The 14,617-nt window shown below is 34.7% G+C and overlaps 3 protein-coding genes across 5 annotated transcripts; all 3 read left to right on the plus strand.

Annotated features, from left to right (window-relative positions):
- Positions 1 to 451: 451 nt before the first annotated feature.
- Positions 452 to 3,541, plus strand: LOC117318401. Of its 2 annotated transcripts, XM_033873389.1 has the most exons (3): positions 452 to 573; positions 1,249 to 1,659; positions 3,218 to 3,541. In XM_033873389.1, exons 1-2 carry the CDS (start codon positions 567 to 569, stop codon positions 1,635 to 1,637), a joined length of 396 nt encoding a protein of 131 aa, XP_033729280.1. In that variant the 5' UTR covers positions 452 to 566; the 3' UTR covers positions 1,638 to 1,659; positions 3,218 to 3,541. The 2 variants fall into 2 exon arrangements, with proteins under 2 accessions (XP_033729280.1, XP_033729278.1); XM_033873387.1 differs by lacking the exon at positions 3,218 to 3,541 and having other exon boundaries at positions 1,249 to 1,982.
- Positions 3,542 to 6,103: 2,562 nt separating this feature from the next.
- Positions 6,104 to 8,728, plus strand: LOC117318404. Its single transcript, XM_033873392.1, has 2 exons — positions 6,104 to 6,214; positions 8,245 to 8,728. The coding sequence occupies exons 1-2, from the start codon at positions 6,208 to 6,210 to the stop codon at positions 8,619 to 8,621; spliced, it is 384 nt and encodes a 127-aa protein (XP_033729283.1). The 5' UTR covers positions 6,104 to 6,207; the 3' UTR covers positions 8,622 to 8,728.
- A 2,751-nt stretch (positions 8,729 to 11,479) lies between these two features.
- Positions 11,480 to 14,491, plus strand: LOC117318403. 2 transcript variants are annotated; one of them, XM_033873391.1, is made up of 2 exons: positions 11,480 to 11,620; positions 13,679 to 14,491. In XM_033873391.1, the coding sequence occupies exons 1-2, from the start codon at positions 11,614 to 11,616 to the stop codon at positions 14,071 to 14,073; spliced, it is 402 nt and encodes a 133-aa protein (XP_033729282.1). In that variant the 5' UTR covers positions 11,480 to 11,613; the 3' UTR covers positions 14,074 to 14,491. The 2 variants fall into 2 exon arrangements, with proteins under 2 accessions (XP_033729282.1, XP_033729281.1); XM_033873390.1 differs by lacking the exon at positions 11,480 to 11,620 and adding an exon at positions 12,949 to 13,076.
- The last annotated feature ends 126 nt before the right edge of the window (positions 14,492 to 14,617 follow it).

Raw genomic sequence — 14,617 nt, forward strand, 5'->3', positions numbered from 1 at the left:
TGTCATAGACATCACCGTGTTAGTTACTATTCTGTTTTGGAAATTCACAGAATTCTAAACTGAAACCACATTACTTTTTATACACCCACGTCATCAACCACGACTGTGAGCGGACTTACGAATGTTCTATTTTTATAAATTCCCTGAAATCTGAAAAAGGAACTCCCCATTTCACAACAGAGACATTTTTAAATAAGTGAAAATTTACAGTTTAAAATGTACACAAGAATAGTCTACACCAGCCACCGTTATACTTAGAAATACCTTTATACCTTTATTTCGTTAACATGATCACATTTACATCTTAACTGTTGAACAGTTCTGACCCGGACAAAATTGATTGTTATAAAATTTTGCAACCACATTGCTATTGATTCAGCCACAAACTGAAACAATTTGGTCATAAATGTTCTATTTTATGAATTCACGGAAATCTCATAAAAAAAACCCTGTTCACATCAGTGGCAGTTTTAAATAAACTGAAAGTTAGAAATGTTATGTACATTTTCATAATGACATATACACAATCATAGTCTTACCAGCCGCCATCATACTGGGACATCAAAATGACTGGTAAGTATAATTATATTACCAAACGAATATTTCTGGTATATATGTACATTTTATTGATGGACTCACTGATACTCTATTTACATTCCACAGCAAACGATCACTTCCGTGTAAATTTGTATTTTATAAACAGCTCCCTAACCTTAAAAATGTCTTAATTTCCGTAAACATGATCCCATTTACATCTTAACTGTTGAACAGTTGTGACCCGGACGCGATTGTATTAAAATTTGGCATTCGTTGATTGTTTGACTTTGAGTGGCCGGGTGATACAGTGGTAACACACTTGCATTTCACCTAGGTTACCGGTGTTCGATTTCCAAATCAGACGTGAAAAGGTTTGGGGTCATAACTAGTTTCGCAATTGTTGTAAAATAAATAAAGTTTACATTACATTTGACCTAGAAATAAAGGTCACGGTGACCCTTACAAAGACGGTGGATGGCGCAAGTTCAAGCTGTTAACCAAAATATCAGTAATTGTTGAAACGTTATCCCCAGACAAGATTTATCAAAACAATGACAAAGACGAAGGAAACAACTAGAACAGTACTAGAGCAAAATCATCTTCTTTCCAATTAGAGACACAGCAACAAAATAATAAATAATATATGATAGGTGAGCATATGTGATTTATTACAATGGGAAATTATCTTGTTTAATTGAAAATTGGTTTCAGACGATAAGAAGACGTATTACCACCACACAACTAAGGACGGAGCCGCAAAAATATTACAGTCAGGGTACATCAAGCAATCAACTGATACGAAAACAGATGCTAAGCATGGTCCCGGTACTTACCTTACCAGAATGGGCCCAGACAAGTCCCAGAAAGATATAGCAAAGAATAACTACGACGGACTCAACAATCGATTCGCAGATAAAATGCTGAGGGATGGTAAAACAGACGTTACCATAGCCATTGATCTGCCCAGCACTAAGGTTACCAGGTCAAAGTCACCTCGCGACATTTATGTGTCGCCGGGAGATGTTACCATAAAGGACAAAAATCCAAGGGTTTATGTGAGGGATAAGGATGGAAAGGCTCTGGAGTTCAAACCCAAGTAGAAAATGAAACCATCGAGTACTGGTACACACGATTCTTTCGTGTTTGCTTTGAATTAAATGCTAAATTTTCTCTCCCTAAATTCTACCAAAATGAAATCTTGATATCTGAAAGGCGAACATTGTTTTCTAATCAAGCAAAAGTGTGGAAAGAAGCCTAATTCTTAAGGCTTACTTCGACTCAAGCTTTATCTGGACTGTTATTATTAAAAGTGTAATTTGATGGCTTACAAAGGACAGCATGAAAACAATATGATAATGTATAGATAATACTAAATCGAACTTGATACAGGCCTGTCTTCCTCAGTTCTAATGAATGTTTAATAAATAAACAGGTATGAAGTGTGATCTTTGTGTTAGATGACGACATGATATTTGTAAAACTAAAAGTTGGATTAAAGATTTCCACAAGCTGGAGATAGAACGCATGTGGGTTAATGTTGCATTTATAATTAAAAAAGAACAAAAAACATCATGTTTTAATATAAATTCAATATTTAATGATTTCCCGGTTAGTTCTGTTTGTTTTTTTGATCGGATTTTAATGTTAGGTGTCCAACGTCTTTATCGGGATGTTTTCGTCGTTCCTCGTGTTCTCGCGTGGTCACGTGACCGGCACGAAGGACTACATTAACACTTGGTCGGTAAATATGGCCAGAGCACCCGACCAACGTATTTTGTCGTACAAACAAATATGATACACTTATTCATCGTGCTAAGAAACCGAGAAAAAGTGCTGTACATTCTTCTATTTATTCAAGTATGGTTACATAACGGCGTTATAAACTGGTGTTAATTGAAGAAATGCCGATTAATTGACTACTTTTTAAGTAATTTTGACGATGTTTGTCATTTTCGTAAGAATGTACAGCACTTTTCGTTGCTCTCATGCAATTACCTTCACGCTCGTACCTGTTTCATAAGTATTGATTTAGGGTAGTCGGGTGCTCTAGGACGATTCATAGAGCAAGTGTTAATGTTCATTCTCCAATATTGGAACTCTTCAGTGTTTTAAGTATCGAAATCGGCATATAGAAACGAACAAACGTTAATAAACGAATGCAATGGATCGTAATTAATTCAATTAATTATTTACAGATGATTTCCAAAGACATAAGGTATAGTTAGAAGTTTTCGGCTGTACACATGCAAGTTTGTAAATTCGTCACTGTGATGAAACCACCGTCCTCGTCGTTGCCATGACAGCCGATCGAAGCTGCGATCACGAATGCACTGACAAAGTGAAAGTTGAAGTATTTTTCGCAACATGCGGTTTAAACTTAAAATTACAATCACACCTCATATTGATTGGGGTTGTTTAATCATACCTGATCAACTGAATTATCAGAAAACTAACAAAAACATTAAAAAACACAGAAGGAAGCCTTCGTGTCGGGCAGTGCAGACACAACGCGGGATCTGTAAACAATGTGACGTCATTGGAATGTACAAGTTGCAACAATGTACAACAATGTATATTTTACATGAATACACTAATGAGCAACAAAACGGGACGCAACATTAACCCACATGCGAACCTGGATCTAACCGATTGGTCAATGTAGAAATGAAAAAAAGCAATGCAATTCATCATCAATTGGATTACAGGTTGTATTTTTTTCTCAACCAGAAGAACTTACCGTCTAAAAAATATCTAAGAAAATTTATCAGCTGGTATCATCTTTAAATATGAATTCAATAATAGAAAAAATTCTTCTGATAGATATTGCAAATTTCAATGGATTATGTACATTTGCTCTCTCTTATTTACGCTGTAATGACATGATTAGTTATATCTTTGGTTGAATAATAGCCCGAAAAACCTTTGTTATTATTTTATTGTCCAGACAATTGAATCTTCACAATCAGTTTCTTTAAACGACAATAAAACTAATTTCGTATTTGGATGGAAACTTGTCATGTTTTAAATTAGCATTTTGTATTATACCCACCCATTTCGTTTTTGAAAAAGCTAGTCCTATTTCGTAAAACGTTTATTGTTACCTTATCAATCTGATAGGGGGTTTACACCTTCAAGTTATTACATAATGAATATTCACCTAATACAGAAAGTCTGAAATTAAATCACATGTCATGAGATTGACCTTTAATGACGAAAATTTGTCTGACACCCATTTATATTTAGCGGATAATGTTTCAACCTTCTTTAATTTGAAGTTTTTACCATGGTTATATTCCCAAAACTGTTATTTCAAAGCCACCCCTTAATAAAATTAAAATTCAGTTTCTGTAGATATTCATTCCTGGGTTACATAGTGGAAGCATCATGAGAGATGTAGAACATTGATATGAAATTATTTTTGAACGTAAAACAGCGAGATCTGGCCCGATTGTCCAACCCACGGTTCATAAACATGTTTTATATACATGTATGTGTATTATAAAATAGCGAGATTTGCAGGGACTTCCCACTCCGAATTCCGAACGCTTCTCCCACATATTATATTCATGTATGTGTATCAAATATAGTATGTAATTATGGACTGTTGGATGGGAATTCCGTCCAAGTCTGTGCATGTCTCGTCAGCGTCCAACTACACCGCATACTGTGACATAATCGCATTTTCAAGTTAAGTTCAAGGAAAATAACTTGAATTTTTCAGTAAAATAATTAGGTTATGGCATACCTTGATTTTTATTTATAATTAATTGAACATTTTCATTAACACAAATATGAAGACATCAAAATATCGTTCCCTTTTACATGAATTTGCCTGGCAGATTCTTGTGGTTTTGCGTAAAACCCAAGAACCGAATATTTTTCACCTGATATGAAATAGTCGAATATTCGGAGTTTTGTTTATAGTTAACAGATAGATCGCCCTTCAAGATGGATTATAGGTAATATCGAATGTCAAGTCGAGAGAATGTTGAAGTATTTGCCATGTACCATCTGAATAAGAAAGTGGTCATCAGAAACCGGGGCAAACATATTATATAAATTAGTAAAAATGTTGAGGCATAGAAGGGAGCTGTAGTTTACAATACTTTGTAGTCATTTTCGTATTTGGATAACTGATATTCATAATGCAGTCGAACGGTTATGATCCCTAATGTTCCCATATTTACATATACACACACGCTGTGAAAGCCGTCCGCCAGCATTCCTGGGCTTCAAAAAGGCAGGTATGTACCTGTATATATCATAATACAAGTGTACCATCATTTAAATGAATGTTGTCATATATCGTCATCAAGATATTCATCTGAAATTATTAATTTTACCAAACACTTTTATTACTTATGACCAAAAAAGACTGATGTAGCATAGTGACATATATGTTAATTTATTTCTTAAAACTAAATTTCTTAAACTAACAGTAACTTAATACCCGAAACAACGGTTTCATGTTAGATATGAATTGAAGATAAAAGTAGTTGATTTTTACTGGTTCTAACGACTCGTGTCTAGAATGTAACAATCACGTTTTCGGAGCATGAGCACATTATTTCTTTGGAACCAAGCTAATACTGATTTTCCTGTTTAAAAAACGAAAGGCAGAATTTTGATATGTTCACGTGTTAATTCTAAAAGGACCATTGTATGATAAACTCAATGCGGACATTTTAAAAATCACAAAAGTGGTTGCAAAGGAAACGTCCATGTAAAGAAATAACACTTTTGTTTGTGAATACCCAATGATGTGCCCCCAAATGCTCAAAACTTAGAGATCTGGTCAAGCTAACATAGTTCCGGTGTACCGGATTACCACTAGCCTTCAGTTAAGTGTCGTCTTCATTAAAAACTAATGTAACACGAAAGAATGACTATTCATAGGCCACATTGTCGGCAAACGCAGCAAAAATGAAACTGAAAATAATACCTGTATTGCCTGATCACTTGATGGACACAGGTTTATACTAGTCAGCTTCCTACATTGATACTTAACTTGGATATACAATTATCAAACTGACCAGTAACATGACCACGTCCAGAAGGGGGTTATTCCGTAAAAGGGCGTCCTTCTAGGACTCATCAGTAATGTAAGGGACATCATACAGCTGTTTCGTCTTCCAAGGACTTGTCAGTGGTACTAGGGACATCATACAGATGGTTGGTCCTTCTAGGACTCGTCAGTGGTACTAGGGACATCATACAGATAGTTGGTCCTTCTAGGACTGTTCATTAGTGCCAGGGGCCTTAAGTTTTGATATATATGAGGTGACGGTGAAAACTAGGTCGAAAGTAATATGAAAATATAGATGGGATGGCGCAACATCCCATAATAAAACAAATGTTCAATTATCATGAAACAGTTTCACTTTCGATATGTAAAGCCCATGTATATCTTCGCTATCTTTCTGTAAACCTAGTCCGTCAATCATTATTCCATTTATAGAAATTCACAGAATTCAACAAAGAACAGGCTTTACCGGGAATTATTTTCTTTAAAAAGAAGCAGTGTATCTGTATACACACCCAATCAGAAATGACATGTTTGAGAAAAATACACACACAAAAAAAAAACAGTTTAAAAGACAACGCACTTTCCTATAGTTACATACACACACCCGTTGTGATAACCGTCCGCAAGCATACTCAGACTACAAAATGGCAGGTATGTATATATCATAATACTATCATTTAAGCGAATGGATATCTACATCTTTCAGTATTGATCAGATTTCCGCATTGACATATATCTGTTATTAATCTCACCAAAATCTTTAATTACTAATGAAAAAATCCCGACTCATTTGTGTAGCGTAGTGAAAACTCATGGCGAACAAACCTATATGTTAATTTATTTTTTCCACTATTTTCTTTGAAGAAACCTAAAATCCACAACAATGATCTTGTCCTCAAGCTGAATAACAAAAGTCGTAGATTTGATCCTCCCTTGATCTAGAAATGTAGCAATAACGCTTTCGGGACATGAGGAAAGTAAGTCTTTTGAAACAAACTAACACGGGTTTTTTATGTTCAAATAGGGGGAGGGGAGATTCTGATGAACTGGTTATGTATTTCCTTGATCATTGTACCTGTAAAAGGGCGAGTGTATGATAAACTCAATGCTACCACTCAAAACATGATAAATGTATAAAAATGGTTGCCCAAAAACCGACCCTCATCCATGTTAAGAAATAAATTTGTTGTTTGTGAATGCCCAAAGATGTGCCCCAAACATGCTCGAATCTCGGACATCTGGTCAGGCTGTCATAGACATGTACTGGATGTTTTATTTCGCCAAACTCACAGAAATCTGAAAAAGGAAATCCCAGGTACATGTATTGTTAAAACAGAAAACAAAAAATACAGTTACCTTTCCATAAACCGACTTCTTCAATCATTAATGACAGAGAATATTCCATTGATAGAAATTCGCAGAAAAATACAGAAACTAAGGAAGGTTTTACCAGGAATATGTTATCTTTAGAGCACATCTGTGTGTATTTATATGCATACACACTGAACATACACGCTTAATTGTTGTAATAACCGTCCGGCAGCATAGTCAGACTTCGAAATGCCTGGTATATAAAAATAATAACGTCATCATCAGACGAAGATTGTCAAAAATCTACATCTCAGTATTGATCATATTGCTGCATCGATATGTATCTCAAGTTCAACAATAACTGACATACATCTAACTTTTAATTAATTTTCTATTTAAGCTTTCTTATCTTCATTATCTTACAATCCACCACAATGATCACATTAACAAGATGAATATGGATGGAGGACATAATATCACAGCGGTTGATATCCTTTTCCCAGTTCTAACACACCTGTCTATTTTATTCAGTATTATTACCGCTTCCATGCCAAGGAACAATATTTCTCTTATCAAAAAAAACAGAAAGAAATCTGATCAACTGGAGATACTTCTACTTATCTTATTAAGATTACAAATATATATTTAAAAAAAATGCTTTGCCTCTTTTCAAATAGCTTTTAAATGATTTTCAAATGAGACCAAATTCAACCCACATCCATATCAAGAAATAACTTTGTTGTTTGTTATCAGAAATGTAAGACTGTCATTGAGTCCCGGTGTACCAGACACCAGTATCCTTCAGCAAAATGTCGTCAACACTTACAAAGATTATGAATCGTGGGAACAATAGTTAATCTTACTAAAACGGATAAGATTTGGTACATTGTTTAATCAGTTTAAAATTACTCGAATAGGTGTTGGTCAAGTGAAACTCCAAACGAATCTGCCTCTCAAACACTAGAATATGGTATGGGAGGGACCATACTGCTAAATATCAAAGCGAAACAGTAGACACGCGAAGGAAATAAAATGCATTTTTTTCATTTCTTTTTTCTTTTTCCTGTTTACCACAACATTCCGGCGTTCGCTAACCACATTCAGTGAGGTGTGTAAAGATTTTTTTCCAATGGAGATAACCGATAACCTTTCAGCCTGCGTGCACAACAAGTTGTACTTCATTTGATATATACATTAAATAGCTGAACAATTAAATCCCATTTGTGAATAGTAAATATGACATGTAATATATTTGTGATGGTATGTAACAGTTTTCGTATAGTGGCTATTTGTTTTACCTCAGGTAACCACTTCTGGGTTCCGTGGGCCATTTCTTAGAATTCCAAACCATCTTTTTAAAATGATTTCAGGTGCTTATACCATTGTAACTTTTTACCACCACACAAGTCTGGAAGGAATGAAGCTAATTGCACAGTCGGGGTACATCAAGAAATCGACTGACGTGACAACAGACGCCAAATGTGGTCCCGGTGTCTACTTGACCAACTTGAGCGCATCATGTCCGGTGCCCGTAGTATTGAGCAACAACTACGGCTCGGCTGGGACCCATATGATGGATAGAGCGGAAGCCACTGTAGCCCTTGATCTGCCCAACAATATGGTTACCACGTGTCTGTTGGGGGAGAGAGTTGTTTATACTGTGCCGGAAGATATATTATTAAAGGACATAAATCACAGGTTTTATGTGAGGTGTGAAGATGGGACGCCTAAACGAGTATACTTGTGAGAAACTGAACGTTCACTTGCATACATGTTTGTTTCACAGTCTTATTGAAATATTCTCTTTCTGTCTATAAATCTATAGATATGAAATAAAATCTCGAAAACTGAAAAGTGTCATTTTTTAAAATGAAGGTATTTCATGAAAAGGACTGAATGTTAGTAGATGTACTAATACAACATCACTCGATTTGTTTGTTAATGATTGACAAAAGTAGCCCGGTATCCAGCCACAACAGTACAAATCGTGTCAAGTGACGAAAATTATATTTAAACAGATTACCGGGGCGGATTCGCATCGCCACATGTATGTAATGTCGGAAGGTGTTACAATAGAGGACACAAATCCCAGGGGTCCTTTGAGGGATGACGATGGAAAGGCTAGGGAGTACAAAGTAGAAACTGAAACCCTCGATTACTTATACACACTATTCTTCCGTTTTTGCTTTGAATTAAAAACTACATTTTGTCTTTAAAATCTACAGATACAAAATCGAATCTTCAAACTTGAAAGGTGGACATTGTTTTAACTAACCAAAAGTGTAGAAGTGAAGAAGAGAAGTAAACAAAAAGTTAAAATGTTGACGTAATGAAAGGAGCTGCAGTCACCACATACTTTGTAGACATTTTGTATTCTTTGATAAATGAAATTTGAAAGTAGCATTGAAAAAGACATGAAATACTCGTGTATAAATTCTGAATAGGCGCCACTACTCATAAGAACAAAAGATTCTGCATTTCAGACAATGAGAACTTATGATCGAGTGAAACAAGAATAGACCGTAATGCTTTCATAAAATCTTAATTCGACTCAAGCTTTATTAGGACTGTTACAATTACAAGTGTAATTTGATGGTTTAAAAAGAACAACATGGAAATAACATGATAATGTATATATAATACCGAATCAAACTGAATACAGGCCTGTCTTCCTCAGTTCTAACGACTTTTAGATAAATAAACAGGTATGAAGTATGATTTGCTCACAGAAATCTGAGAAAAAAAATCCCAGGTAATGTTCAAACTGAAAAAAACACCTGTGCCTTCCATAAACAAATTCCTTCATCATTAATGACAAAGAATATTCCATTTATAGAAATTCACAGAATTTGACAAAACAAAAGAAAGTTTTACCAGGAATATGTTTCTTGTGATCACATCTGTCTGTATTGATATGCATGCAAACTGAATTCCCTAGTTTCATATACACATTTGTTGTGATAACCGTCCTCCAGCTTACTCGGACTACAAAATGGTAGGCATATAAATATAATAATACCATCATCAGACGATCATTAAAAATTGCAATATCCTTCAATAGAAATGGTCAATTTCAAACAAATATATAAAACAAATGTTCACAGATCATAAAAAGTTCCATTTATAGAAATTCATATAGTTTAACAAAGAACGGGCTTTACCGGGAAAGTATGTAAACCTAATCAGCAAAGGCAGGTTTAAAACAAACAAAGAAGATACGCACTCGTTGTGATAACTGTTCGCCAGCATACAAAATGGCAGATATTTATAATTGTCCTAATACCATCATTTAAACGAATGTTGCCATATATCTACATCTTCCCGTATTGATCAGTTTTCTGCATTGATATATATTTTTTTGCTATATTTGTGTAGCATAGGGACAGCTCCTGGTGAACAAACCAATATGATAATTTATTTTTCTAATAATTTACTAACCTAACAGTTACCTTAAATAAACAATGGTCTAAATGGTTAATATGAATTGAAGACAAAAGTCGTTGATTTTATTTTTTCTGGTTCTAACGCACCCGTGCCTAGACATAAACAAAATTTCGGGACCTGAGAAAATTATTTCTTTAAAAAAAATAAATAATATTGAGTTTACTTTTTGAAAAGGTGGAAGGGATATCCTGGTAAACTAGTTATTTAATTACTTGTTTATCATAAAAGGCCGAGTGTATGATAAATTCAATACTCCTATTTTTTAGATGACAAATGTATTAGAATGGCTGCACAAAAACCGACCAACAACCATGTAAAGAAAAATAATTATATGTTTGTGAATGCCAAGTGATATGCCCGCAAATGCTCAAAACTCAGAGACCTGGTCAAGCTACTATAGTTCCGGTGTACTGGATTACCACTACAATTCAGTAAAGTGTCGTCTTCATTAACAAAATGATATAACACGAAAGGGCACGTCGTCGGCAAATACAGCAAAAATGAAACTAAAAATAGTACCTGTATTGCCTGATCACTTGATGGATACAGGTTTATACTAGTCAGCTTCCTACATTGATACTTACCTTGGATATACAATCATCAAACTGACCAGTAACATGACCACGTCAAGAAGGGGGTTAGAGATGTTAAGAGAGTATTGTACGAAAGATATCAAAAGCTTTGGATGGATATTGATAGTTAAATAAGTAACACCAAAATAAATTGGTTCGTCCTTCTAGGACTCGTCAGTGGTACTAGGAACATCATACATCTGATTCGTCCTTCTAGGCCTCGTCAGTGGTACTAGGGACATCATACAGCAGTTCCGTCCTTCTAAGATTCGTCAGTGGTACTAGGGACATCATACGCCCTTCTAGAACTCGTCATTGGCGCCAGGGGCCTAAAGTGTGACGGAGAAAAGTGAAAATATGTAGAAAGAAATATAAAAATATAGATGTGATGGCGTAACATCCCACAATTAAACAAATGTTCAATTATCTTAAAACAGTTTCGATACCTAAAGCCGATGTTCATCATCGCTATCTTTCTGTAAACCTACTCCTTCAATAATTATTCCATTTATAGAAATTTACAGAATTTGACAAAGAACAGGCTTTACCGGGAATTCATTCTTTCAAAAGAAGTTGTGTATCTGTATAAACACCCAATCAGAAATGACAGGTTTGAGAAAATTAAAAAAAAAAGGTTAAAAGTTTAAAAGACAACGCACTTATAATAGTTACATATACAGACCCGTTGTGATAACCGTCCGCCAACATACAACAGACTACAAAATGGCAGGTATGTATATATTATAATACCATCATTCAAATTAATGTTATCATATATCTACATCAGTATTAATCAGATTGATTTCTGCAATGATATTCATCTAAAGTTATTAATCTTACCAAAAACTTTTATAAATTATGACCAAAAAAGACTATCTTATGCAGCATAGTAATATATATACATGTGTGTTGATTTATTTTACAAATGATATCTTAAACTGACAGTAACCTAAAACCCAAAATAACGGCCTTGTCCTCATGCTAAATATCAATTGAAGATAAAAGTGGTTGATTTGATTCTCACTGGTTCTAACGACTCGTGTCTGGAATGTAGAAATCACGTTTTCGGAGCATGAGCACATTATTTCTTTTGAACCAAGCTAATACTGATTTTCCTGTTTAACAAGTGAACACATTACGAGTTTATCAAAGGTCCTTTGATAAACTCGTAATATGTTCACTTGTTAATTCTAAAAGGATGCTTGTATGATAAACCCAATTTTGACATTTAAAAGATCACTATCTATAAGAAAAAAATAACACGACAAAGATAACTTATGATCGAGTGAAAACATAATTAGACTGTGTAATAATTTCATGAAATCTTAATTCAACTCAAACTTTACGAGGACAGTTATATTAACAAGTGTACTTTGATGGTTTAACAGGAACAACATAGATAACATGATAATGTAAACTTAATATTAAATCAAACAGAACACAGGCCTGTCTTCCTCAGTTTTTAATGACTTATTGATCAATAAACAGGTCTGAAGTATGATATTTTCGTATTGGATGTTGTATTTGTAAATTTTGTAACTTATAGTTGGATTAAAGATTTTCACAATCTGGAGTTAGAACTTGGATCTAACCGATTGGTCAATGTAGCTATGCAGTTCATCAAGTAAATTACAGTCTTCGTAATCAGTTTCTTTAATTGACAATAAAACCAATTTCATATGTGGATGGAAACTTTTCATGTTTTAAATTTGCATTTTGTAGTATAGCAATCATAGTATACATTTTTGTATGCATATCATAATACATTTATGAGTTATTTGCTTAACGAAAAAAATCCTCCATGACCAGGCTATGCTATGTAACCTGATACATATTTATGCCATATTACCTAGGTAAAAACTGACTGACAAATACTTTTCATGTCATAGACATCGCTGTGTTATTTACTGTTCTATTTTGGAAATTGACAGAATTCTAAACTGAAACCACATTGCTATTTATACACCCACGTCATCAACCCCGACTGTTAGTGAACTGATAAATTGCTGACGAATGTTCTATTTTTAGAAATTCACTGAAATCGGAAAAAGGAATTCTTTTTCCAGCAGGGGAAGCTTTAGATAACTGAAAATTTACAGATTAAAGTACAAAGTACATTTTCATAATTACATGTACATAATCATAGTCTTATCGGCCGCCATCATACTCGGACATCAAAATGACTGGTAAGTATAATTATATTACCAAACGAATATTTCTGGTTTATATTTACATTTTACTGATGAACTCACTGATATTCTTTTTACAATTCCACAGCAAGAAATCATTTCCGTGTAAATTTGTATTTTATAAACAACTGTAGAAATGCCTAAATTTCCGTAGAAATGATCACATTTACATTTAAGCTGTCACACAGTTCTGACCCGGACACGATTGTATTAAAATTTTGCATTCGTTGCTTCTTTGACTTTGAGTAGTCGGGTGGTACAGTGGTAACACACTTTCCTTTTACCAAGGTGGCCGGGGTTCGATTCCACGATCGGACGTGAAAGGGTATGGGGTCACCTGCCCGACCACATTGGTTTTCCCCGGGGTCGCCGTTTTCCTCCCACAGTAAGACCCTCGCGCGTTTCAATCCGGGCCAACAAGCGTGATTAATATAATGTAATATAAGTTGATATAACTTGTTTCGCAATTGTTGTAAAATAAATAAAGTTTACATTACATTTGAAATATAGGTCACAGTAACCCGTACAAAGTAGATAGGTGGGCATATGTGACTGAGTACAATAGCAAATTATCTTCTTTAATTGAAATTTGGTTTCAGACGGTAAGAAGACATATTACCACCACACAACTAAGGACGGAGCCGCACAAATATTACAGTCAGGGTACATCAAGCAATCAACTGATACGAAAACAGATGCTGCGTATGGACCCGGTACCTACCTTACCAGAATGGGCCCAGACAAGTCCCAGAGTGATATAGCAAAGAATAACTACGACGGACTCAACAATCAATTCGCAGATAAAATGCTGAGGGATGGTAAAACAGACGTTACCATAGCCATTGATCTGCCCAGCACTAAGGTTACCAAGGCGGAGTCAGACCGCGACATTTATGTGTCGCCGGGAGATGTTACCATAGAGGACAAAAATCCAAGGGTTTATGTGAGGGGTGACGATGGAAAGGCTCAGGAGTTCAAACCCAAGAGAAAATGAAACCCGCGAGTACTGGTACACATGATTCGTTCGTGTTTGCTTTGAATTAGATGCTATTTTTTTCTCTCTAAAATCTATGTAAAAAATGAAATCTTGAAATCTGAAAGGCGAACATTGTTTTCTAATGAAGCAAAAGTGTGGAAAGAAGCCTAATTCTTAAAGCTTAATTCGACTCAAGCTTTACGAGGACAGTTATATTAACAAGTGTAATTTGATGGTTTAACAGGAACAACATAGATAACATGACAATGTAAACTTAATATTAAATCAAACAGAACACAGGCCTGTCTTCCTTTTTTTTAATGACTTATTGATCAATATACAGGTCTGAAGTATGATATTTTCGTATTGGATGTTGTATTTGTAAACTTCGTAATCAGTTTCTTTAATTGACAATAAAACCAATTTCATAGGTAGATGGAAACTTGTCATGTTTTAATTAGCATTTTGTAGTATACCAATTATAGTATACATTTTTGCATGCATATCATAATACATTTATGAGTTATTTGCTTAACGAAAAAAATCCTTCATGACCAGGCTA

The sequence above is a fragment of the Pecten maximus genome, unplaced genomic scaffold, assembly GCF_902652985.1.
Source record: "Pecten maximus unplaced genomic scaffold, xPecMax1.1, whole genome shotgun sequence".
NCBI classification, from domain to species: domain Eukaryota; kingdom Metazoa; phylum Mollusca; class Bivalvia; order Pectinida; family Pectinidae; genus Pecten; species Pecten maximus.